Consider the following 26,028-nt stretch of genomic DNA (forward strand, 5'->3'; position numbering starts at 1 on the left):
AAACACACATACACAACACACTCACACAGGCATGCTCGCATACCCGCTGACACACACACACACAAGCACACACGTGCGCACGCACGCACACACACACACACAGGGAACATGCGAAAGCCCATGTTGTATCTGTCCTGCTGACTAGGAAATTTGGCTTCCCACCACAGATGAGATGAATCCTCTACAGCTCTAGAGACTAGCAGCCCTTTAACAGATCTTTTAAGGGATCAGCCAATTTACAGACAGTATCGTACTGTTCAAGCAGGTTGGTTTTCTCCTTGTTTTGTTTTCTGGCAATGGCACTAATCAAATTTGATGTCCACAAGCAATCAAGATGATGTCAGCTGATGTCAGATGTCAGTCACGGTGAGAGCAGACACCGGAGCAGAGGTGGTTGTTAGAGTTTAACACAGATGGGTTCGATGTGTTGCCTTGACAGCATTTAGTGACCACTCCATGGCCTAGGACTGTGGGTAGGCAGTTTTTTTACTGGCCCTGTACAGCCACATAGTGGGGGACTGTGTGTGTGTGTGTGTGTGTGTGTGTGTGTGTGTGTGTGTGTGTGTGAGTGAGAGAGAGAGAGAGAGGTGAGGTCCTTTCTCCTGCAATTCCAAAAATACTCCATTGTCAGATGTCACATCTGGGCTCAAAACAATCACACACTGTCGATTCAACAACCAATCATATAGATTCATGGGACGTGACATGTCCAGGTGACGACCATGATGAAGAATGTCACACCTCACTTCCCAGAGAGAGTTACATCTCCTTGACCTCACAGAATGACACCACACCCCAGCACAGCTAATTCTTCCAGCACAGATGCGGTTTAAACAACTCCCCATGCAAAAATGACTTCAGACAATAGATTAATGCAGTCAAGCAGGACATCCAAAAAGGGATTACCTGATTTCTACTTTTCCCGAAATGACACTACACCCTAGTACTGCTTTAGCTTATCTTGTAGGCTCACACACATCTTTAACCAATTATGACTTTTGGTGGATTGACAATAGATCGGTGCAATCTGCATATCTAAACGTGGATTTGAATAATAAGGAGCAGTCTGAAGACAAGTCTCTCCATTATAGAGATTGATATCATAAGCAAATTTGTCTTTTCATAGGGAGGAGATTGCTGATAGAGAACCGTTTTAATCCTTACAGTAAAGTAATGAACTATACACACACACACGAGCACACAGGTCAGGTACACACACTCTTTCTCTCTGTCTCTCTCTCTCTCTCACACACACACACACACTTAATTTTCCCTCCAAGACTCTGATCAGACGATTCATGTGCTCTGAGTAATTAAAAAGCTAATGGGTTCCTCTAGCCCTGGAAGTGCAAGTGAAGAGATCTCTGATTGTGTTTGCTTTGTTCAAGTGAAGAAAGGCTCCGGGCTAATCTCTATTGGAGAGCTCCGGCTATTTCACACACAGTGAGAGACTTCTGACTTTAGGAGGTGAGGAAGACAGAGCCGAGTGGTGATGATTGGGAAATAAGCATCTGTTGCCTCAGGCTGTATACAATATGGACACCCCTTCCCTCCCTACCTCACACACACAAACACAGGTCCTCAAACAATCCCTCTCTGTGAGTGTAGTACCTACTGTGTGCGTCATCCAGTCACAGATGGGACCTTGCTGGCAGTACAGTATACTTGCCATTCCACTGTTTTGTTGTCTGGGAAACTCTTTCCTCATCTTCCCTTCCAATATTTTTCCTAATCTTTACTTCCAATACAGTGCCTCTCCAATGGACGATGTTATAAATTCCAAAACATCATGGATTGTCTCAAAGCTCAATCTCCAAATGGTCAAATCTGACAGAAGTGAATTACGTAAAGTGCATGTATGCGAGTGTATAACAGTAAGTGTATCTCTGTGTTTGTGTCTGTGTTGAGTGTAGAAAAGAGCTTTGCACGTTTGAACCCAGGCATGTAGTCAAGGAGCTTGTTACATTACTCATGATACCGTGAGTGTGTGTCTACGCGCGCGCGTGCGTGTGTGTGTGTGTGTGTTTGTGTGTGTGTGAGTGTGAGAGAGAGGTGAGGTCGTGTCTGTGTTTCTGTGCGCGCGCCTGTGTTTACACTCAACACACCACATCTTTACACAATTACAGTTCCGTTCTGTTTCTCCTCCTGTAGCGTCAGAGCTATTCAAACCAGCTGCCTGCCATCCATCCCTACTCTGCCTCAGACTTAAAGAGTTCAGCACTCTTACCAAGGTTAAAGGTCCAGGTTTAAATCAACAGAGACCATAATAGAGTCGTGGCTGGTTCATTGGATGAGAATGGATGTAGAGGCCAATAGAGAGGCATAGCAGGACTCACCCAATCTCATCAATCACTTGCTTATTGAGGACATTTATGGGACTTCTATATATAACAGGCGGGGGATATGGGATGGATCTCACAGTCAACAAACCACCACCCCTCTCAGGAATTACTGGTGCGAGGTACAGGCCCACTCCTCTCCCCATCAAGGGTTGGTGTGAAAGGGGGGAAGAAGAGAGGAGATGAAGCAGAGAGGAGAGGATAAACCCTTTTCTCACCTCATCTACAGTACATTCGAAAAGTATTCAGACCCCTTGAATTTTCCACATTTTGTTACATTACAGCCTTATTCTAAAATGTATTAAATAATTTTTTTACCCGCATCAATCTACACACAATACCCCATAATGACAAAGCAAAAACAGGTTTTTAGAAATGTGTGCAATTTTTTTTTTTAAATACAAAAACTGAAATATAACATTTACATAACTATTCAGACCCTTTACTCAGGACTTTGTTGAATCACCGTTGGCAGCGATTACAGCCTTGAGTCTTGTTGGGTATGACACTACTAGCTTGGCACATCTGTATTCTGAGAGTTTCTCTCATTCTTCTCTGCAGATCCTCTCAAGCTCTGTCGTAGTATGATGGGAGCATCGTTGCACAGCTATTTTCCGGTCTCTCCAAAGATGTTCGATCGGGTTCAAGTCCAGTCTTTGGCTGGGCCACTCAAAGACATTCAGAGACTTGTCCCATAGCCCCTCCTGCGTTGTCTTGGCTGTGTGCTTAGGGTCGTTGTCCTGTTGGAAGGTAAATATTGGCCCACAGTCTGAGGTTCTGAACACTCTGGAGCAGGTTTTTTATCAAGGATCTCCCTGTACTTTCCGCTCAGCTTTCCCTCAATCCTAACTAGTCTACCAATCCCTGCCGCTGACAAACATCCCCACAGCATGATGCTGTCACCACCATATTTCACCGTAGGGATGGTGCCAGGTTTCCTCCAGAAGTGATGCTTGGCTTTTAGGCCAAAGAGTTCAATCTTGGTTTCACCAGACCAGATAATCTTGTTTCTCATGGTCTGAGAGTCTTTTAGGTGTCCTCAATTTTGCAAACTACAAGCGGGCTGTCATGTGCTTTTTACTGAGGAGTGGCTTCCGTCTGGCCACTCTACCATAAAGGCCTGATTGGTAGAGTGCTGAAGAGATGATTGTCCTTCTGGAAGGTTCTCCCATCTCCACAGAGGAACTCTAGAGCTCTGCCAGAGTGACCATCGGGTTCTTGGTCACCTCCCTGACCAAGGCCCTTCTCCCCCGATTGCTCTGTTTGGCTGGGCGGCCAGCTCTAGGAATAGTCTTGGAGGTTTCAAACTTCTTCCATTTAAGAATGATGAAGGCCACTGTGTTCTTGGGAACCTTCAATGCAGCAGAAATGTTTTCTCCAGATCTGAGCCTCGACACAATCCTGTCTCGGAGCTTTACGGACAATTCCTTTGACCTCATGGCTTGTTTTTTGCTCTGACATGCACTGTCAACAGGTGCGTTCCTTTCCAAATAATGTTCAATCAACTGAATTTATCACAGGTGGACTCCAATTAAGTTGTAGAAACATCTCCAGGATGATCAAAGGAAACAGGATTCCCTTGAACTCAATTTCAAGTCCCTTAGCAAAGGGTCCGAATACTTATGTAAATAAGGTATGTCTGTTTTTTATTTGTATAAAATATCTAAAAACGTGTTTTTGCTTTGTAATTTTGGGGAATTGTGTGTAGATTGATGAGCAAAAATATGTTTTATCAATTTTAGAATAAGGCTGTAATGTAACAAAATATCAAGTCAAGGGGTCTGAATACTTTACAAATGCACTGTAAGTCTTCAGCTACAGAACACTATCCCCCACCTCCTATCCATTTCTCCTCCTGTCCTCCTGTCCTCCCTCTATTCTTTTCCAGGTCCTATGGGTTCCCAGAATATGCAAAGTCTAAATCTGGGTGGGGGTGATGAATTAGGCACGGTGTATTTGGGGAGCTGGGAGCAGAATAGTTCAGTGTTTAATCACAGCCAGAGCTAATACTGTACTGCAGAACATGAATAGACTCAACAGACTGTGTGTGTCTGTGTCTGTGTCTGTGTCTGTGTGTGTGTGTGTGTGTGTGTGTGTGTGTGTGTGTGTGTGCTCGCACAGTGACAGAAATTAATGCTCTTCTCTATAGCTAATGTTATCTAATATTTACAAAAATGTTACTCCCACTTCAAATCAGTCCAATTCCCTGACTTCAACCAAACAGAGTCCATTGCTGTTTGCAAGCAAAGAAACCAACACAGTTTTCCCACACGCACTATTACAAACCAACTCCCATTAGTATTCATTATCCATATCAGGGACCAAATTAGTAATAATCTGGGACTTCCATAGAATCAACGGGTTTCTTATAATAATGACATTGGAGCTGACTGGACATAATCAGAGAGGGTGGACATGTATGCTTAAGAGATATATAAAAGAGCGTGGGTGCATGTGTGTGTGTGTGTGTGTGTGTGTGTGTGTGTGTGTGTGTGTGTGTGTGTGTGTGTGTGTGTGTGTGTGTGTGTGTGTGTAAATCTGTGTATGTGAGTGGGCGAAAATATTTTAGGTATCTCAGTTTGTTCTGGCAATTCTCACATAGAAACTTTATTGGGAGGAAGGATGTTTGACATGCCTTTTTTATCTTACAAATCATGATGAAAGTGGCCAATTTATGCCATTTTTAGACCTATACATGCCTGCTGTATAACAACACTGATTCCCTCCATTCAACTGGCTAATGTACAATCCCTTGATAAGAAAATGGATGACCTCCAATTGCGGATTAGCAACGGGATTCTCGGAACTGCAATATTCTTTGCTTTTCAGAAACATGGCTCTTGGACAATATACCTCCACGACTATCCAACTCGATGGATTCTTCATTCACCGGGCAGACAGGACAGTTGAGTCAGGGAAATGGATTGGGGGAGGTGTTTGCCTCATCGTCAACTCCAACTGGTGTGCTAATTCAAGCGTGGTGGAAGTGTCGACCTACTGTTCACCCGTCTTGGAATACCCGATGGTCAAATGCCTACCCTTCTACCTCCCGAGGGAGTTTTCAGCTATTATCGTGATTCGGCGTCACTAAGACACGTGATGCCCAGCTTCCATCAACACCTCCAACGCCACTTGGGGTGATAAAGTCCTAGACCACTGCTATTCTACCCACAAGCAAGCATACAAGGCCCTCCCTCGTCCGCCTTTCGGCAAATCAGATCATGACTCTTTACTCTTGCTCCCTGTTTACAAGCAGAAACTTAAACAGGAAGTACCCGCGATTCGCTCTGTTGACAAATGGTCACCATAATCAGAGGTTATGCTAAAGGACTGCTTTGCCCAGTGAGAATATGTTTAGAGACTCCGCCGACAACATTGCCGAGCTAACCACCTCCATCACCGGCTTCATTAGAAAATGCATCGGAGACGTTGGTGAGGGTTCGATGCTTCCCCAATCAAAAGCCCTGGATTAACACCAATGTTGGTGCTAAACTGAAGAACAGGGCTACCGCACACAGAGCTATCGTAGACAACCCTGATGCTACGGCCACAGACAGGAATAAGTACAAGAAGGCCCGCTATGCCTTCTGCAGTCATCAAACGAGAAAAAGGACAATATAGGAATAAGGTGGAATCTTATTACAGAAGCGCTGATGCCCGCCGCATGTGGCAGGGGATACAGTCCATTACGGATGACAAAGGAAGACCCAACCATGATTTGCCAACGATGCCTCTCTACCAAACGTATTCAATGCATTTTATGCACACTTTGACAACAACAACACCGAGCCGGGTGTGAGGCCCGTCACCGACCCAGAGGATTTGGTGATCTCGCTCAGACCAACACCTGCAAGGCTGTGGGCCCCGACAGTATTCCAGGACGCGTTCTCAGAGCATGCGCAGAACAGCTCACAATAATTTTCAATCTCTCCTTGTTTCATTCTGAATTTTTTTTCTCAGATGACCACAATCATTCCTGTTTCTAAGAAATCTAAGGCTTCATGCCACAATGACTACCACCCTGTCGCACTCACTTCTGTAATAATTCATTGCTTTGAGAGGCTGGTTATGGCAAACATTAACTCCACCATCCCAGCTACCCTAAACCCACTCCAATTTGCATACTGCTCCAACAGATTCAAAGACGACGCCATCTGAATTACTCTCCACACTGCCCTCCCCTACCTAGATAAGAGAAATACCTATGTAAGAATGTTTTTCATTGAGTGTTCAACACTATTGTCCCCTCCAAGCTCGTCACCAAGCATAGGACTATGGGTCTGAACACCTCCCTCTGTAACTGGATCCTGGACTTCCTGGCGGGCTGACCCCAAGTGGTGAGGGTAGGCAACATCACCTACGCTACGCTGACCCTTAACACATGAGTCCCACAGGGGTGTGTGCTTAGTCCTCTTCTGTACTCCCTGTTCACCCACAACTGTGTGGCCACGCACGACTCCAACACCATTCACTGACGACACAAAGGTGAGTCAGCCTACAAGCAGGATGTCAGTGACCTGGCAGTGTGGTGCCGGAGCAACAACCTCTCCCTCTCCCTCAACGTCAGCAAGGTCAAGGAGCTGACCAATGAGCTGATTGTGAACTACAGGAAACTTCAAGTTCCTCTGTCTCCAAATCATTAAAGACTTAAATGTTCCAAACACACATGCACAGCCATGAAGAAGTGTCTCTTCCCCTTCAGGAGGTTGAAAAAGTTTGGCATGGGCCCTCAAATCCTCAAAAGGTTCAACAGCTGTACCATTGAGAGCATATTGACTGGCTGTATCACTGCTTGGTATGGAAGTAGCACTGCCCTCGATCGCATGGTACTAGGGTTGTGTGGACAGCCCAGTACATTACTGGGGCCGAGTTCCCTGCCATCCAGGACCTCTATATCAGGCGGTGTGAAAAGAAGGCCCAGAAAATCGTCAAAGACTCCAACCACCCAAGCAATAGACTATTTTCACTGCTGCCGCACGGCAAGAGGTACCGGTGAATCAAATCTGACACCAACAGGCTCTTGAACAGCTTCTATCCTCAAGCAATATGACTGATAAATAGCTACACATTTCTTCATTGACCTTTTATTTCAATCTTTGCACTGTCTCTATGCACACTCCAACTGTCACTCCAACACACAAACACATCATATGTGAGATTCTTCAATGTAGCTACCCTTTGCCTTGATTACAGCTTTGCACACTCTTGGCATTCTCTCAACCGGCATGAGGTAGTCACTTGGAATGCATTTCAATTAACAATTAACAGAGTGCCTACCTTCTTAATGCATTTGAGCCAATCAGTTTTGTTGTGACAAGGTAGGGTTGGTATACAGAAGATAGCCCTATTTGGTAAAAGACCAAGTCCATATTACGGCAAGAACAGCTCAAATAAGCAAAGAAAAACAACAATCTATCATTACATTAAGACATGAAGGTCAGTCAATATGGAACATTTCAAGAACTTTCAAAGATTCTTCAAGTGCAGTCACAAAAACCATCAAGCGCTGTGATGAAACTGTGATGATCCATGGCACGAAGCCTTCAGTGATGATCCATGGCATGAAGCCTCCAGGGATGATCCATGGCACGAAGCCTCCAGTGATGATCCATGGCACGAAGCCTCCAGGGATGATCCATGGCCCGGAGCCTGCGGCGACGGTCCCCGGTCCGGAGCCTCCGGCGATGATCGGTGGTCTGGTTCCTCCGGCGATGATCTGTGGCCCGGTTCCACCGGCGATGATCTGCGGCCTGGTTCCACCAGTGAAGGTCCATGCACTAGGGTCGCCCCCAAAGCGGAGGGATGTGCAGGCGGAGGGGGGTCTACGTCCCTCACCGGAGCCGCCGCCGCCGATGCCCACCCGGACCCTCCCCTTTAGTCAGGTTTTGCGGCCAGAGTCCGCACCTTTGGGGAGGTGGGGGGGTACTGTCACGCCCTAGTCATAGAGAGGCTTTTATTCTCTATCTTGGTTAGGCCAGGGTGTGACTAGGGTGGGCATTCTAGTTTCTTAATTTCGATGTTGGTGTGGTTCCCAATCAGAGGCAGCTGTTTATCGTTGTCTCTGATTGGGGATCATATATAAGTTGTCTTTTTTCGTTTGGGTTATGTGGGTAGTTATTTTCTGTTTAGTGTCTGCACCTGACAGGACTGTTTCGGTTTTCACTCTTTGTTATTTTGTTAGAGTGTTTGGAGTAATACATTTATCATGAATACTTACCACGCTGCACCTTCGTCTCCTTCTTCATCCGACGACAGCCGTAACAGGGGATGAATACTTTTGCAAGCCATTGTAAATGTACAGTACCAGTAAAAGTTTAGCCACAACTGCTCATTGTTTTTTCTTTATTTTGACTATTTTCTACATTGTAGAATAATAGTTAAGACATCAAAACTTTGAAATAACACATGGAGGCCAGGTCATCTGATGCAGCACTCCATCACCCTCCTTCTTGGTTAAATAGCCCTTACACAGCCTGGAAGTATGTTTTAGGTCATTGTCCCATTGAAAAACAAATGATAGTCCCACTAAGTGCAAACCAGATGGGATAGCATATTGCTGCAGAAGGCTGTGGTTGCCATGCTGGTTAAGTGTGCCTTGAATTCTAAATAAATCAATCACTCTACACACCCACTCACATACTGTCATGACTCGGGTGGCGCTCGGCGGTCGTCGTCACCGACCTTTCCCCCCTTTCTGTTTATTGGTTTCACCTGTGTTCATTTTAGGCTGATTGGTCGGGCTTTATTTACCAGCAGGCCCGCCTGCTGGTTGTGCGGGATTGTTTGGTGTGTGTCTCGGTTTCCCCATGTTCTTGGGTTTTGCTGGACTGTTTAAGTCCCACCTGTTTGGGGCATTTGTTTTTGGTGTGCGCCCTGTGTTCCGTGGGGTTGGTGTATGTTCACCGTTTTTTGTGCATTAAACGATATAGCACTACCTTGAAATCTCTGCTTCCTGCGCCTGACTTCTCACCCACTACACCCCGGGCATTATACATACAAGCTGCTGCTACTCTGTTTATCTTATATTCTGTTGCCTAGTCCCCGTCCGCCTATACGTATCCACCTCCATCACTCCAGTATCCCTGCACATGTAAATATGGGATTGGAACTGACTTTTTAAAATATTTCCTGTATATAGCATTCTTACATTGTTGTGTATTTCATATTTCCTTTTCTTATTTCTTATGTTTTTTTCTAGTAATACATTGTTAATGATTATTGCATTTTGAATTTGCAAGAAGGGCATTTCACTGTACTTGTGCATGTGAAGTGGAAACTTTGGAAATCCATGTCAATGACGTGTAACTTTTTCTGACTTAGGTGTCAGTTATAGGGCTGTTTTCTATAAACATGTTAGAGAACACATGCGGGCTCATTACAATCTGTTGCTACTGTGGCTGCGATCTGCAATGCATTTAGACTGTTGGGAGATGTTGGAAGGGCTGATGCCAGTGAAACGGGGAGAAAGAAAATAGCTATATTATTCTGATGAGTGGGTTAAGTGAATACGTGAAATGCCAACACAACTGGAACACTTCATTGTTTCTGAAGAAACATTGTGCACGACGGCGCTACTGCAAGAGTGTAGCTAGCTAGCTATTAAGTAGCAGTTGCTCGCTAAGTATACACGTTTGGCTGGCTAGCTAGCTAAAGCTAGCATAGTTAACTGTGCAGTGAAGTAAATCCATATGAAGGAAGTTAATATATAGCTCAGTGTCTCCAAAACTTCAAGGTGTCTCTACAGTAATAAACCTAGCTGTCAAAGGGAATGTGCTTGCTGGCCAATGTGATACAAAATACTGCCAAGCAATGTCAAAACGAGCAAACAAAACAATGTGTAAAGATTTGGGCTATTGTAGTAGCTAGCTATATTGCTATAAAAGTATTGATCTATATTATATCTAGAGTCCATAACAAAAAGCTATATTGGTTGTCTAGTAGCTAGCTAGCGGGGATACTTGTAAACATTACAGATAGGTCGTTCCAGCTGTTGTTTAGTTAGCTAGCCGGGTAGCTAGCTGGCAAGCTAGCAAAATGTTTAGTACATTAGCTACAATAACTACCTAACCTTTACTCTTTAGATTATCAGAAAAACATCTGAATGGTAGCTAGCCTGCATAGTTACAGGTACTCTGATGCTTGAAACAACTTTGGAACCAATTATCCACAGTTGCTAATAGTTACCGGTCCAATGAGTAGGTTAGCTAGCCTCTAGCTTTTACCGGTAAAACTCCAGTATTACTGCCTAATGCTATATTCATCTTTGATCATTCAATTCTGTTGCAGAAGAGTGAGGAGGAGAGTGGATGTCGTAGCTACTGTTAGCTGTGCTGTGCTCCATAGCGATTAGCAAAGTTACCCTGACCCTGGCTTTTATAAATCGCAGAGTGTGGACTGTGCCAGAGACCATACACTGGGCAAAAGGGGTCCATATCAGGGGATATCTTTACATGACAGATTTTTGATATTCTAGAGAATACAGAGCATTTCCTTTGTAAATTTTGAGTTTTGTGGATATGCACCATATCCTGACAAATTCTGAATCCAGATGTGTCTTCTAGACATAATGTTAACTTTCACTGCTATGCGGATGACACACAGTTGTACATTTCAATGAAACATGGTGAAGCCCCAAAATTGTGTTTCAGACATAAGGAAGTGGATGGCTGCAAACGTTCTACTTTTAAACTCGGACAAAACAGAGATGCTTGTTCTAGGTCCCAAGAAACAAAGAGATCTTCTGTTGAATCTGACAATTAATCTTAATGGTTGTACAGTCGTCTCAAATAAAACTGTGAAGGACCTCGGCGTTATTCTGGACCCTGATCTCTATTTTGAAGAACATATCAAGACTGTTTCAAGGAGAGCTTTTTTCCATCTACGTAACATTGCAAAAATCAGAAACTTTCTGTCCAAAAATGATGCAGAAAAATGTATCCATGCTTTTTTGTCTTCTAGGTTAGACTACTGCAATGCTCTACTTTCCGGCTACCCGGATAAAGCACTAAATAAACTTCAGTTAATGCTAAATACAGCTGCTAGAATCCTGACTAGAACCCCAAAATTTGATCATATTACTCCAGTGCTAGCATCCCTACACTGGCTTCCTGTCAAGGCAAGGGCTGATTTCAAGGTTTTACTGCTAACCTACAAAGCATTACATGGGCTTGCTCCTACCTATCTCTCTGATTTGGTCCTGCCGTACATACCTACACGTACGCTACGGTCACAAGACGCAGGCCTCCTAATTGTCCCTAGAATTTCTAAGCAAACAGCTGGAGGCAGGGCTTTCTCCTATAGAGCTCCATTTTTATGGAATGGTCTGCCTACCCATGTGAGAGACGCAAACTCGGTCTCAACCTTTAAGTCTTTACTGAAGACTCATCTCTTCAGTGGGTCATATGATTGAGTGTAGTCTGGCCCAGGAGTGTGAAGGTGAATGGAAAGGCTCTGGAGCAACAAACCGCCCTTGCTGTCTCTGCCTGGCCGGTTCCCCTCTTTCCACTGGGATTCTCGGCCTCTAACCCTATTACAGGGGCTGAATCACTGGCTTACTAGGGCTCTTTCATACCGTCCCTAGGAGGGGTGCGTCACTTGAGTGGGTTGAGTCACTGATGTGATCTTCCTGTCTGGGTTGGCGCCCACCCTTGGGTTGTGCCGTGGCAGAGATCTTTGTGGGCTATACTCGGCCTTGTCTCAGGATGGTAAGTTGGTGGTTGAAGATATCCCTCTAGTGGTGTGGGGGCTGTGCTTTGGAAAAGTAGGTGGGGTTATATCCTTCCTGTTTGGCCCTGTCCGGGGGTGTCATCGGATGGGGCCACAGTGTCTCCTGACCCCTCCTGTCTCAGCCTCCAGTATTTATGCTGCAGTAGTTTATGTGTCGTGGGGCTAGGGTCAGTTTGTTATATCTGGAGTACTTCTCCTGTCCTATCCGGTGTCCTGTGTGAATTTAAGTATGCTCTCTCTAATTCTCTCTTTCTTTCTCTCTCTCTGAGGACCTGAGCCCTAGGACCATGCCTCAGGACTACCTGACATGATGACCCCTTGCTGTCCCCAGTCCACCTGGCCGTGCTGCTGCTCCAGTTTCAACTGTACTGCCTGTGATTATTATTATTTGACCATGCTGGTCATTTATGAACATTTTAACATATTGGCCATGTTCTGTTATAATCTCCACCCGGCACAGCCAGAAGAGGACTGGCCACCCCACATAGCCTGGTTCCTCTCTAGGTTTCTTCCTAGGTTTTGGCCTTTCTAGGGAGTTTTTCCTAGCCACTGTGCTTCTACACCTGCATTGCTTGCTGTTTGCGGTTTTAGGCTAGGTTTCTGTACAGCACTTTGAGATATCAGCTGATGTACGAAGGGCTATATAAATACATTTGATTTGATATTGGAATTACTCCGCATATCACACATGGATGGACATTTCCTATGGCCAGATATGGACTCATTAAATATCCTAAGATATGGGACATGTTGACAAAAATTGACTGTATACATCACATCTGTGTTTTCTCAGCCCATTCCAGATATGAAGCTTTATTCATATGCTTCTCTTGGCTGAGGTCCATATCCGGATCTTGATATGCTGAAAATAAGGACAGCACATGCTCAATAATTTGACAAATATGAAATCCATATTATTCTTTCATGCACAAATCATTTTTGGATTCCTTCCAGATATCATACATGGTATTGCCAGATATTGACTCATAAGCTATCCTGAGATCCCATGTGAACATATTTTTTTCTCTATATGATGACACTTACTGACAGTAGGCCTACACATTATATTTCCTCAGCACATACAATGACTGAAGTCCAAATCAGGATCTTGATATGTATTTTGATATTTAAATAAGGACAATTTCTGATGCTTATTTGAGTTTTGAGGACATGCTCAATAATTTGACAAATATTACATCTATATCACTCTTTCAGACAGAAGCTATAATTTTTGTATTCCATCTGGATAAAGGCCTGCGCAAACCGCAAGCTAAAAGCACTGTAACTGGTAGCCTAGCAACAATAATCAACTTTAATTCTTGAATTTGGGCACCAAAAATGAGTGTGTAAATGGTGGGTGGTCGACCTGACAACTGGGGAAACAAAGTTTCACAAAGAAGTGAAAAGCTGTTTAGAAAATACCTAAAAGAAGTTAACGCTAAAGTGAGTTGCTAATTTGAGAGGTTTCTACAGCTATTCTTGCTAGCCGCTGTCTTTGTTAGTGGGCGAGAGGCTATACTGTATCAGAGTGCCAGCTTTTGTCTGACAGAAAGGCAGATACAGCACACTAACAAGGTCTGTCCTTACCCAAGCCCACATCCTTCCCTCTACCATGTTTCAAAGAGAATAGCCAATTATTATATTTTGTTGTTTTGGGGATGGGGGTATGTGTATAATATCTATTTGATAGAAGAGAGATAGTGTGTGTGTGTGTGTATGTACAGTATGTGTGTGGGCATGCGTGGGCGTGCATGTGTGTGTATACTGCAAAGGCTGCTCTCTTCTTTGGTGGAGGAGATAAAGGTGTTGTTTTTATCACTGGTTGTTATATCAGTATATAAAGCATGGTGGTGGGAACCTCTAGCTGCACTGGGAGAGTTGATTCAAATGTGACAGTAGAGGGCTCTCTCTAAAATTAGCTTACATTCCCCAGTCCTAAACCTTAACCATTACGGAATGGAGAAAATTCAAAATTTTAGATCCGCGTCTCTAGGGGGCAACTTTACCCCAGTCTGTCATTCTCTCCCGTTCAACAAACCCCACCAGGTAGGCACAGTGCCGTGCAAAATTATTCATCCCCCTTGACGTTTTTCCCATTTTGTTGCATTACCTGTAATTTAAATGGATTTTTATTTGGATTTCATGTAATGGACATACACAAAATAGTCCAAATTGGTGAAGTGAAATGGAAAAAATAATGTGTTTCAACGAAAACAGAAAAGTTGTGCGTGCAAATATTTATATATTCACCCCCTTTGCTATGACGCCCCTAAATAAGATCTGGTGCAACCAATTACCTTCAGAAGTCACATAATTAGTTAATAAAGTCCACCTGTGTGCAATCTAAGTGTCACATGATCTGCGTATACATACATCTGTTCTGAAAGGGCCCAGAGTCTGCAACACCACTAAGCAAGGGGCACCAACAAGCAAGCGGCTCCATGAAGACCAATGAGCTCTCCTAACAGGTCAAGGACAAAATTGTGAAGTACAAATCAGGGTTGGGTTATAAAAAATATTCAAAACTTTGAACATCCCACAGAGCAACATTAAATCCATTATTAAAAAATGTAAAGAATATTGCACCATAAAATAGCATACTGCTAATGTAACACTCCAGTGGTTTTAGGAAGAAACATTTAAATGTCTTAGAATGGCCTAGTCAATGTCCAGACCTCAATCCATTCGAGAATCTGTCGTATGACTTACAGATGGCTGTACACCAGCGGAACCCATCCAACTTGAAGGAGCTAGAGCAGTTTTGCCTGGAAGAATGGGCAAAAATCCCAGTGGCTAGATGTGCCAAGCTTATAGAGACGTACCCCAAGAGACTTGAAGCTGTAATTGCTGCAAAAGGTGGCTCTACAAAATATTAACTATGGGGGGTGAATAGTTATGCACGCTCAAGTTTTCAGTTTTTTTTGTCTTATTTCTTGTTTGCTTCACAATAAAAAATATTTTGCATCTTCAAAGTGGGCATGTTGCGTAAATCAAATGATACAAACCCCTCAAAAATCTATTTTCATTCCAGGTTGTAAGGCAACAAAATAGGAAAAATGCCAAAGGGGGTGAATACTTTCGCAAGTCACTGTCATCAAAGAGATTTGATGTAAATAATCCCTGTTTACCTGTCCAGGGCCTTGTCAATCACATAACAGCCTCCACTTTACTGATTAGGTAGATTATACATTGTAGGTTGAAGAGTGTGAGACAGAGGTAGTGAGAGAGCATTAGAGAGGGATAGATAAAGAAAAGAAGAAGAAGAGATCATCTAAAAGGGAGAGGAAAGGAGAAAAAGCAAGAGAGTGACAGAAAGTGAATGCGAAGGACAGAGATAAAGTTTGAGAGAGATGGAGACAAAGTGAGTGATGGAGGAAAGAAGATGTTGTTTGCGACTGAGACTGGAGCAGAGCTCTGCTCTCTGTTCAAACCGGCTGACCCAGATGCAGCTGAATTAAAGACAGCCTCAGAGAGAGAGAGAGAGAGAGAGAGAGAGAGAGAGAGAGAGAGAGAGAGAGAGAGAGAACATTGTAAATACCACCAATACGTATCTGTTTATTTATCTTCCCATATTCGTACTACAAATATTTGCACATTGTTAAAACACTTTACATAGCTGATAATATAACACCTGAAATGTATCTTTTTAATCTTTAAAAATCAGTTTTAAACCTTTGAGTGCAATGTTTACTGTTAATTTCTAATACTTTTTTGTTAATGTTGTGAAATATGTTTCTTGTCAGTTTTGTTTTCTAGTTTATTTCATTTGCTTTGCCAATGTAAACATGTTTCCCATGCCAATAAATGAATTGAATTGAGAGTGTGTGTGTGTGTGTGTGTCTGTGTGTGTGTATGTAAAACAGGAAGTGAGAGATGAAGAAACTAGCTAAAGTGCAGGCTACCTGCCTCCCGGGTGGCGCAGGTGTCTAAGGCACTGCATCTCAGTGCTAGCTGTGCCACCAGAGACTGGGTTTGAGCCCAGGATCTGTTGCAGCAGGCTGCGACCAGGAGGTCCATGGGGCGACGCACAATTGGCCTAGCATCGTCCGGGTTAGGGAGGGTTTGGCCGGTAGGGATATCCTTGTCTCATCGTGTACTCCTGTGGAGGGCCGGGCGCAGTGCACGCTGACCAGGATGCTAGGTGCACGGTGTTTCCATCCGACACATTGGTGCGGCTGGCTTCCAAGTTGGATGCGCGCCCTGGTAAGAAGCAGTACGGCTTGAAGAAACTATCTAAAGTGCAGGCTACCTGCCTCCCGGCTGGTGCAGGGGTCTAAAGGCACTGCATCGCAGTGCTAGCTGTTGGGTTGTGTTTCGGAGGATGCATGGCTCTCAACCGTCATCTCTCCCGAGCCCGTATGGGAGCTGTAGCGATGAGACAAGATAGTAACTACTAACAATTGGATACCATGAAATTGGGGAAAAAAAGGGGGTAAAAACAAAAAAGGGGCAGGCTTGTTCCCACTCTACCTCCATACATATGTCACATTCTCTGTTTTTTCAGTGTTCTCAATCAAAGTACTCCTTTGTGCTGTTTGTAAGTGTTCTGCCATCATTCACCATCATTCACCACACACAACCATGTTACACGATGAGATGATCTACAGACCAGAAGAGTACATTTGTGCCAAGATGACACTCCATACATTGAGTGTGTCCATTTGTATCAGTGACATCTAGGCATAGAGAACCTAATAGATTACTCGAGGGGGTATGTCATTAGCCGTCAAAGATCCAGAATGGGATAAAAATGGCAGCCATATTGCTCAGGGAGAAATGCAAACCAGCCTGATTGGAAGGAATGGCTGAAGAGCACTGTTTTGCCAAACTCGGTCCTGGGGACCCTAAGGGGTGCACGTTTTGTTTTATATCCTAGCACTACACATCTGATTAAAATAATGAACTCATCATTGATTATTTTAATCATCTGTGAACTGCTAGGGCAAAAATCAAAACCCTTAGGGTCCCCAGGTGTAACGGTTTTCTTCGTGAGAAGGAGAGTCGGACCAAAATGCAGCGTGTGGTTTACGATCCATGTTTTAATGAACAAACGTAAAACACGAATCAATGCAAACACTACAAAAATAAAGAACGTGATGAACGTAACGAAAACCTAAAACAGCCTATCTAGTGAAAAACACATAGACAGGAACAATCACCCAACAAACACACAGTGAAACCCAGGCTACCTAAATATGGTTCCCAATCAGAGACAATGACGAACACCTGCCTCTGACTGAGAACCATATCAGGCTGAACATAGAAATAGACAAACAAGACATGAAACATAGAATGCCCACTCAGATCACACCCTGACCAATCAAAACATAGAAAATACAAAGTAAACTATGGTCAGGGCGTGACAGTACCCCCCCCCCAAGGTGCGGACTCCGGCCGCAAAACCTGAACCTATAGGGGAGGGTCTGGGTGGGCATCTGTCCGCGGTGGCGGCTCTGGCGCTGGACGTGGACCCCACTCCATGACAGTTTTAATCCCCCTCCTAAACGTCCCTAAATAGGTTACCCACCACAATGATAACATGGGACAGAGGGACAGCTCGGGACAGAGGTAACTCGGGACAGATGGGTAGCTCAGCCCTGAGAGGAAGCTCAGCACTGAGAAGAAGCTCAGCACTGAGAAGAAGCTCAGGCAGGTGGTTAGATCTGGCAGATCCTGGCTGGCTGGCGGTTCTGGAAGATCCTGGCTGACTGGCGGATCCGGAAGATCCTGGCTGACTGGCGGATCTGGGAGAATCTGGACGACTGGCAGATCTGGGAGAATCTGGCCGACTGGCAGATCTGGGAGAATCTGGCCGACTGGCAGATCTGGAAGAGTCTGGTCGACTGGCAGATCTGGAAGAGTCTGGTCGACTGGCAGATCTGGAAGAGTCTGGTCGACTGGCAGATCTGGAAGAGTCTGGTCGACTGGCAGATCTGGAAGAGTCTGGACGACTGGCAGATCTGGAAGAGTCTGGACGACTGGCAGATCTGGAAGAGTCTGGACGACTGGCAGATCTGGAAGAGTCTGGACGACGGGCAGATCTGGAAGAGTCTGGTCGACTGGCAGATCTGGAAGAGTCTGGTCGACTGGCAGATCTGGAAGAGTCTGGACGACTGGCAGATCTGGAAGAGTCTGGACGACTGGCAGATCTGGAAGAGACTGGTCGACACAGACTGGCTGCTCTGGCTGCTCCATGCTGACTGACAGCTCTGGCTGCTCCATGCTGGCAGACTGCTCTGGCTGCTCCATGATGACTGGTAGCTCTGGCTGCTCCATGCTGACTGGCTGCTCCATGCTGACTGGCAGCTCTGGCTGCTCCATGCTGACTGGCTGCTCCATGCTGACTGGCAGCTCTGGCTGCTCCATGCTGACTGGCTGCTCTGGCTGCTCCATGCTGACTGGCTGCTCCATGCTGACTGGCTGCTCCATGCTGACTGGCGGCCCTGGCTGCTCCATGCTGACTGGCGGACCTGGCTGCTCAATGCTGACTGGCGGCCCTGGCTGCTCCATGCTGACTGGCGGCCCTGGCTGCTCCATGCTAACTGGCAGCTCTGGCGGCTCCTTGCAGACTGGCAGCTCTGGCGGCTCCTTGCAGACTGGCAGCTTTGGCGGCATCCTGCAGACTGGCAGCTCTGGCGGCTCCTTGCAGACTGGCAGCTCCATGCAGACTGGCAGCTCTATGCAGACTGGCAGCTCCTTGCAGACTGGCAGCTCCTTGCAGACTGGCAGCTCCTTGCAGACTGGCAGCTCCTTGCTAACTGGCAGCTCTAAGCTAACTGGCAGCTCTAAGCTAACTGGCAGCTCTATGCTAACTGGCAGCTCTATGCTAACTGGCAGCTCTATGCTAACTGGCAGCTCTATGCTAACTGGCAGTTCTGAACAGGCGGGAGACTCCGGCAGCGCTGTAGAGAAGGCAGGCTCTAACAGCGCTAAACAGGCGGGAGACTCCGACAGCGCTGAAGAGAAGGGAGGCTCCGACAGCGCTGGACAGGCGAGGCGCACTATAGGCCTGATGCGTGGTGCTGGCACTGGTGGTACTGGGCCGAGGACACGCACAGGAAGCCTAGTGCGGGGAGCTGCTACCGGAGGGCTGGGGTGTGGAGGTGGTACTGGAAAAACCGGACCGTGCAGGCGCACTGGAGCTCTTGAGCACCGAGCCTGCCCAACCTTACCTGGTTGAATGCTCACGGTCGCCCTGCCAGTGCGGCGAGGTGGAATAGCCCGCACTGGACTATGCAGGCGAACCGGAGACACCGAGCGCAAGGCTGGTGCCATGTAAACCGGCCCAAGGAGACGCACTGGGGACCAGCTGCGTAGAGCCGGCTTCATGGCATTAGGCTCGACGCTCAATCTAGCCCGGCAGACACGCGGAGCTGGAATATACCGCACCGGGCTATGCACCCGCACTGGAGACACCGTGCGCACCACTGCATAACACGGTGCCTGTCCGGTCTCTCTAGCCCCCCGGTAAGCACAGGGAGTCTGCCCAGGTCTCCTACCTGGCGTAGCCATACTCCCTGTTAGCCCCCCCCCAAGAAATTTTTGGGGCTGCTTCTCAGGCTTCCATCCGCTACGTCGTGCTGCCTCCTCATATCTGCGCCTCTCCGCTTTCGCCGCCTCCAGTTCTTCTTTGGGGCGGCGATATTCTCCTGGCTGAGCCCAGGGTCCTCTTCCTTCTAATTCGTCCTCCCATGTCCATACCTCCTCTTTGGGCTGCTCCTGTTGTTGACACGCTGCTTGGTCCTTTTGTGGTGGGTGATTCTGTAACGGTTTTCTTCGTGAGAAGGAGAGTCGGACCAAAATGCAGCGTGTGGTTTACGATCCATGTTTTAATGAACAAACGTAAAACACGAATCAATGCAAACACTACAAAAATAAAGAACGTGATGAACGTAACGAAAACCTAAAACAGCCTATCTAGTGAAAAACACATAGACAGGAACAATCACCCAACAAACACACAGTGAAACCCAGGCTACCTAAATATGGTTCCCAATCAGAGACAATGACGAACACCTGCCTCTGACTGAGAACCATATCAGGCTGAACATAGAAATAGACAAACAAGACATGAAACATAGAATGCCCACTCAGATCACACCCTGACCAATCAAAACATAGAAAATACAAAGTAAACTATGGTCAGGGCGTGACACCAGGACTGAGTTTGGCAAAACGCTGCAGTAGAGATATAATCCTGATTTTACTTATTCATAAAAATTAAAGGAAGGCATGTGGTAAATTAGCAATTGTGTAATAGAAGTATTGTCAACCTAAAATATAGTAATATAATTATAAATACAGTTTCTACGTGTTTTATACAAACGTTCTGTATACAGTGGATTTGTAAAGGTTTCAGACCCCTTGACTTTTTCCACAATTAGATCTATTACAGCCTTATCTTGAAATGTTTTTTTTTTTTTATTCCCTCATCAATCTACACACAATACCCCATAATGACAAAGCAAAAACTCGTTTTTTGAAATGTATGCAAATTTATAAAAAAGAAACATCTGAAATATCACATTTACATCAGTATTCAGACCTTAATCAGTACTTTGTTGAAGCACGTTTGGCAGCGATTACTGCCTTGCGACTTCTTGGGTATGACGCTACAAGCTTGGCACACCTGTATTTGGGGAGTTTCTCCCATTCTTCTCTGCAGATCCTCTCAAGCTCTGTCAGGTTGGATAGGGAGCGTTGCTGTACAGCCATTTTCAGGTCTCTCCAGAGATGTTCGATCGGCTTCAAGTCCGGGCTCTGGCTGGGGCACACAAGGACATTCAGAGGCTTGTCTCGAAGCCACTCCTTCGTTGTCTTGGCGGTGTGCTTAGGCTTATTGTCTTGTTGGAAGGTGAAACTTCGCCAAAGAGTTCAATGTTGGTTTCATCTGACCAGATAATCTTGTTTCTAATAGTCTGAGAGTCCATTAGGTGCCTTTAGGCAAACTCAAAGCAGGCTGTCATGTGCCTTTTACTGAAGAGTGGCTTCCGTCTGGCCATTCTACCATAAAGGCCTGATTGGTGGAGTGTTGCAGAGATGGTTGTCCTTCTGGAAGCTTCTCCCATTTCCTGATTGCTCAGTTTGGCTGGGCGGCCAGCTCTAGTCTTGGTGGTTCCAAACTCCTTTCATTTAAGAATGATGGAGGCCACTGTGTTCTTGGGGACCTTTAATGCTGCAGACATTTTTTGGTACACTTCCCCAGATCTGTGCCTCCACACAATCCTGTCTCAGAGCTCTAAGGACAATTCCTTCGACCTCATGGCTTGTTTCTTGCTTTGACATGCACTGTCAACTGTGGGACCTTATATAGACCGGTGTGTACCTTTCCAAATCATGTCCAATCAATTGAATTTACCACAGGTGGATTTACAATCAAGTTGTAGAAACATTTCAAGGATGAACAATGGAAACAGGATGACCTGAACTCAATTTCGAGTCTCATAGCATAGGGTCTTGAATACTTATGTAAATAAGGTATTTCATATTAGTATTATTTTTTATATATTTACAAACATTTCTAAAAACCAATTTTTGCTTCGTCATTATGGGTTATTGTGTGTACATTAGATTGATTAGGAAAGTGTTTTATTTATTCCATTTTAGAATAACGCTGTAACGTCACAAAACAGGGGTCTGAATACTTTCAGAATCCACTGTAATAAAGTCCAAAAATAATATTGCAATATGCAACCGTATCGATTTTCTCCACCATCACTACCATCGTCATGTCAGTCATTGATTTTTTCTTTGACACATATAGTCACAACAAACATTCAGCTTCCCCATAAGATAAAAGTTAAATCTGTATTTGGTCAGTAGCATTATGTGAAAATGATTGATTGTTTTATGATATTTCTTGCTTTGACCGTGTGTAAGGGGAAAAATGAAGGAAGATGTCACCAGAATCCCACTTCCCTCTTGGAAAATCTTTTGACTTTGCAAGAACGTGCATTTTTTAAAAACTTTTCTTCAGTTTATGTTCAGGTGAAAATACTAAGGTCATCTTATGCTCAGTTCCTCTTTCAATAGACCCATATTGCACCAAGGGTTGAGTAATTTGGTGACAGAGCAACAGACGCGCGCGCAGCTACCAACTCCAGAGGATTATTAAATGCACATGTTTAGCTGCAGTTCTTGTGCCACACAAACCTAAAACTATATTCGTAACCAACTGGGAGTTGGGAATTTACCAGTTGGATGCATTTACGTGCTTTGAACTAGTTGACAAAGGCTAATTGGCTAATGGCCAACAAGCTGCGTAAACAGGATGTAAATACATGTAAATGTGGTTTAGTCACCTTATTATTTTTTAAATAGCATCTAGTCATCTTTTTATTTAGTTAATTATCATTCACCCACTTATTATTGCGTTCCTATCATTATTCCACTGCGAACAAGTGGAATCATGATTCAGGTATGCTCGTTTTGTTTGCCTACTCCCCCTGGATTTTCCTTGTTAGGAGCGCATTCATTCACCACTCTGTCCAATGGCAAACTCCGGCCAAGGCACAGGCCAAGACGCGAAATGAACTACCTCAGCCCAGACCAACGCTGACAGTGGCCTTGCATGATAACGGACATAAGGCCATTTTTTAAAACTTCCCTCGACTCCTGCTGTGTCAACAGACTCTCTGAGAATGAGTGTAGGCTACAACTGGTAAATAGTCGCTGATATTTCAGTCAGAAGCCAGCTAAAATCATAACAAAAGATAGGCTACTATAAGTTCTCATAACAAAATCATTTTGCTTTACAGAGAGTAGTGTGAGACAGACAATTGTGAGGCAGGCTGCAGTGCAAAGGAGACACAGAGAGAGGAAGCAAGCAGAGAGAGGTTTGTAGTACAGTGGTTCCCAAACTTGGGGTCGGGGACCCATGTGGGGTCCCCAGAATTTTAAATAGGGTCCCCTGAGAGAATATTTCAGCTTATCAAACAGATTAATAACTTGTTTCTCTTCAAATCGGCATAGAATACAACATTTTAGAGTAAACAAAGGGCCTTTTACACTGGTGCACTTTAGCGGCATACAATACAGAAAACTGAATTGCAGTGCAGCTCACATGAGATGCTGTAAACATGAACGTGATTAAAAAGATAACACTTTTCTAGTGTCCAGTCCAAATGAACTATTTTGAGAGGGCGACCTGATGTGCATTTTGTGTAATTTTTAACAACAGAAAATTACATTAGACCTTTTTTCATAGGTGTGGATTGTTTCAAATCACAAGTTTGTTTGGGAAGCCCGTAATTTGGGTAGTGTGCGTGGCAATAGGTCTAGCTGATTGAGCTGCGGCTGTCAGTGAAAAGCGTCTAAAATATTTGTGAAGATAACGTGTCATAAAATATTGCATCAAGAAGAAGGGGAGGGGTGTGTGTCTCTCTCCAGAACGCATGCATACAGTATGTAGGAAAGTGCCCATTTGGCAATGTCTTATTTCTGATTGTCTTTACTCACCACATACACCACATATATTTTTCCCGCCTCACACAGGTCAACAAAGCCTGTTTTTTAGCATCCATTGCGAATGATAGATCCTCAGTATTTGAACAATCTTTCCAACACTCCCGGCCTTGATAATAAAATATTATGAACTGATGATCCCATACAGTATACCAAGTGGAAAACATCATAAAAAACTGCTTTCTGTCCTGAGCAAACTAGAGCAGGAAACCTTGAGGGCCCAGAAAAGGCTAGTTGGTAGAATGTTGCAAGTTTATTAGCAATAGTTTCAGCCCAGACCCTGTGATGCTTCGATACAATATTGAACTTCACTAGCAATAGTTCAAGTCAAGACGGATAGAAAGGGAGGCAGACAGGCGGACAAGAGAGATGAATGTGATTGAAAGAACCAGAATTTTCATCAGGATATTTTCTACTGTTTTAATTTCTAGGCTTTAGGGCGGCCTATGTATTTTACTTAGTTGACGATTAAGTTATTGGCTTACTGATGCATTGGTTATAAGATATCTCTGAGTTCTATGCTCTCATTTCCTTAGCCGCCAATGGATCACAGTCTATCAATGTGTCCATATGGCAGAGGCTAGTGCTCTCACCATGGTTTAATTTTAAAGTTCCGATTTTAATGATTAACCACGTGACAATGATTTTGAGAAACTGAAACGTTATTATTTCAATGAAACTGTTCCACGAAAATGTGCATATAAAAGTAAGCTTCCCCAAACTTGAAACTCAGGAGAAGACTATGGTCTTTACTATTCCGGCCATTTAAAAAATATGCACAAACGCGTGCACACATAGGCGGTCCCGTGAAAAAAACAGGCCCGCCTATGGAAATCAAACGCCTCCCCAACTGATTTGTCCGGGCGCCAGGTCTGTGGAAACCATGTGTTTGATGTATTTGATACCATTCCACTCATTTTGCTCCAGCCATTACCACGAGCCAGTCCTCACCAATTAAAGTGCCTGGGACTAAACACCCCCCTCTGTAACTGGATCCTGGACCTCCTGTGTTCTGAATTGACCCCCCCCCCCCTCCCCTTTGCAGTATTTTGACTCATCACATGCGCTGCTGCAACTGCTTATTAGCCTATTTATCCTGTTGCCGAGTCACTTTACCTCTACCTACAGCATATGTATATCTACCTCAATTACCTCCTACCACTGCACATCAACTCGGTACTGGTACCCCGTGTATATAGCCAAGTTATCGTTACTCATTGTGTACTTATTCCTCGCGTTATTATCTTTCTATTATATTTATATTTTTCACTCTGTATTGTTGGGAAGGGCCGTAACTAGCATTTCACTGTTAGTCTAGACCTGTTGTTTACAAAGCATGTGACACATATGATTTGATTTGTTGCAACTCATTTATGGACAATCCTTGCTTTAGGCCTACATAACAACAATCATTTACACGAAAACGTAAAGATCAAACTCAGATAATGAAGCGCACTCAACAACATCATAGCCTATATGGATATTAGTGAACAACATAGTCTAGAATCGCTTTATGTCCCTTCTTAGGAGCCTCACAAAATAGTGAAACTGAAAAAAAACATACCCTTCGCAAATAGGCAACTGTTCAGCAAGACATTCTGACAACAAGCATCTCACCTGCTTTCTCGACCAAACATGAGAGCCCCTTTACAAGAGCGAGCAGCACCCCCATGAAGAACATCTGCCCACCGAACAACTCCTTTCGCTTTTTCCGCTGAGCTTTGGTCTTCCGCTGGTTCAGCATCCCTTGAAGCGGCTTACTCCGCACCCGGACGGTCCCGGGCATCATGCCAAAGGCTATCCCATTCATGGAGACGTTTTCACGGGGACAGAGTTTCTGGGAACCCGGACAGGGAACGCGGAGGAGTCGGAGGAAGCGGGGAGGAAGAGGGGTTCGGAAAGTTAGACAATGGAAGAGGTGGGTTGTCGGCGCGTGAAAGACGATGTTGGTATTCTATCTTGAGTCGGTTGCGATGTTGTCTTCTATATTACTTCGCACGGAAGTGTTGCTGTGCGTCGTGGATGTTGTGATAGGACGGAGCGCTCCATGGATGCGTCAGTTCTGTGCCAGTTTTCGCCGGACACAGTCTGCAACAAGGCTGGCGATGTACAAGAGAGAGCGCGGAAAGGAGGATGTAGAGGGGTGAGTGTGTTTGTGTATGAGAGAGAGAGAGAGAGAGAGAGAGAGAGAGAGAGAGAGAGAGAGAGAGTAATTGAACAATGTAGCGAGATGGGGAGAAAGGACAGAGCGAAGAGAGAAATCCCACTGTGCATAAACTGTATTTCAACAAATATTATATTTCACCCAAAAATGTAATGGGATGACGTTGAATCAACGTGGAAAGCGAATTGAATTCGCAAAGTCATCAATGTTAAGGAATTGTGGGAATTTGTGTGTCTTTTTTTTTCACCCAACGTTTAGCCTAAATCCAATAACATGCTTCAAATGTATGTTGGTTTCATGTTAAATTCAGATTGTTGAAAACTCAATCAAATGTAA

General features: G+C 44.7%; 1 protein-coding gene across 1 annotated transcript in view; it reads right to left on the reverse strand.

Moving 5' to 3' along the window:
- Positions 1 to 25,695, reverse strand: part of LOC110502452 (sodium/potassium/calcium exchanger 3) — a 144,112-nt gene extending 118,417 nt beyond the window's left edge. Inside the window, exon 1 of the mRNA XM_021580477.2 lies at positions 25,146 to 25,695. Within this exon, the coding sequence (XP_021436152.1) occupies positions 25,146 to 25,338 (193 nt within the window). The 5' untranslated portion in view covers positions 25,339 to 25,695. The remainder of the gene's footprint in view (positions 1 to 25,145) is intronic.
- Between the last annotated feature and the right edge of the window lie 333 nt (positions 25,696 to 26,028).

The sequence above is a fragment of the Oncorhynchus mykiss genome, chromosome 23 (assembly GCF_013265735.2).
Source record: "Oncorhynchus mykiss isolate Arlee chromosome 23, USDA_OmykA_1.1, whole genome shotgun sequence".
Lineage (NCBI taxonomy): Eukaryota > Metazoa > Chordata > Actinopteri > Salmoniformes > Salmonidae > Oncorhynchus > Oncorhynchus mykiss.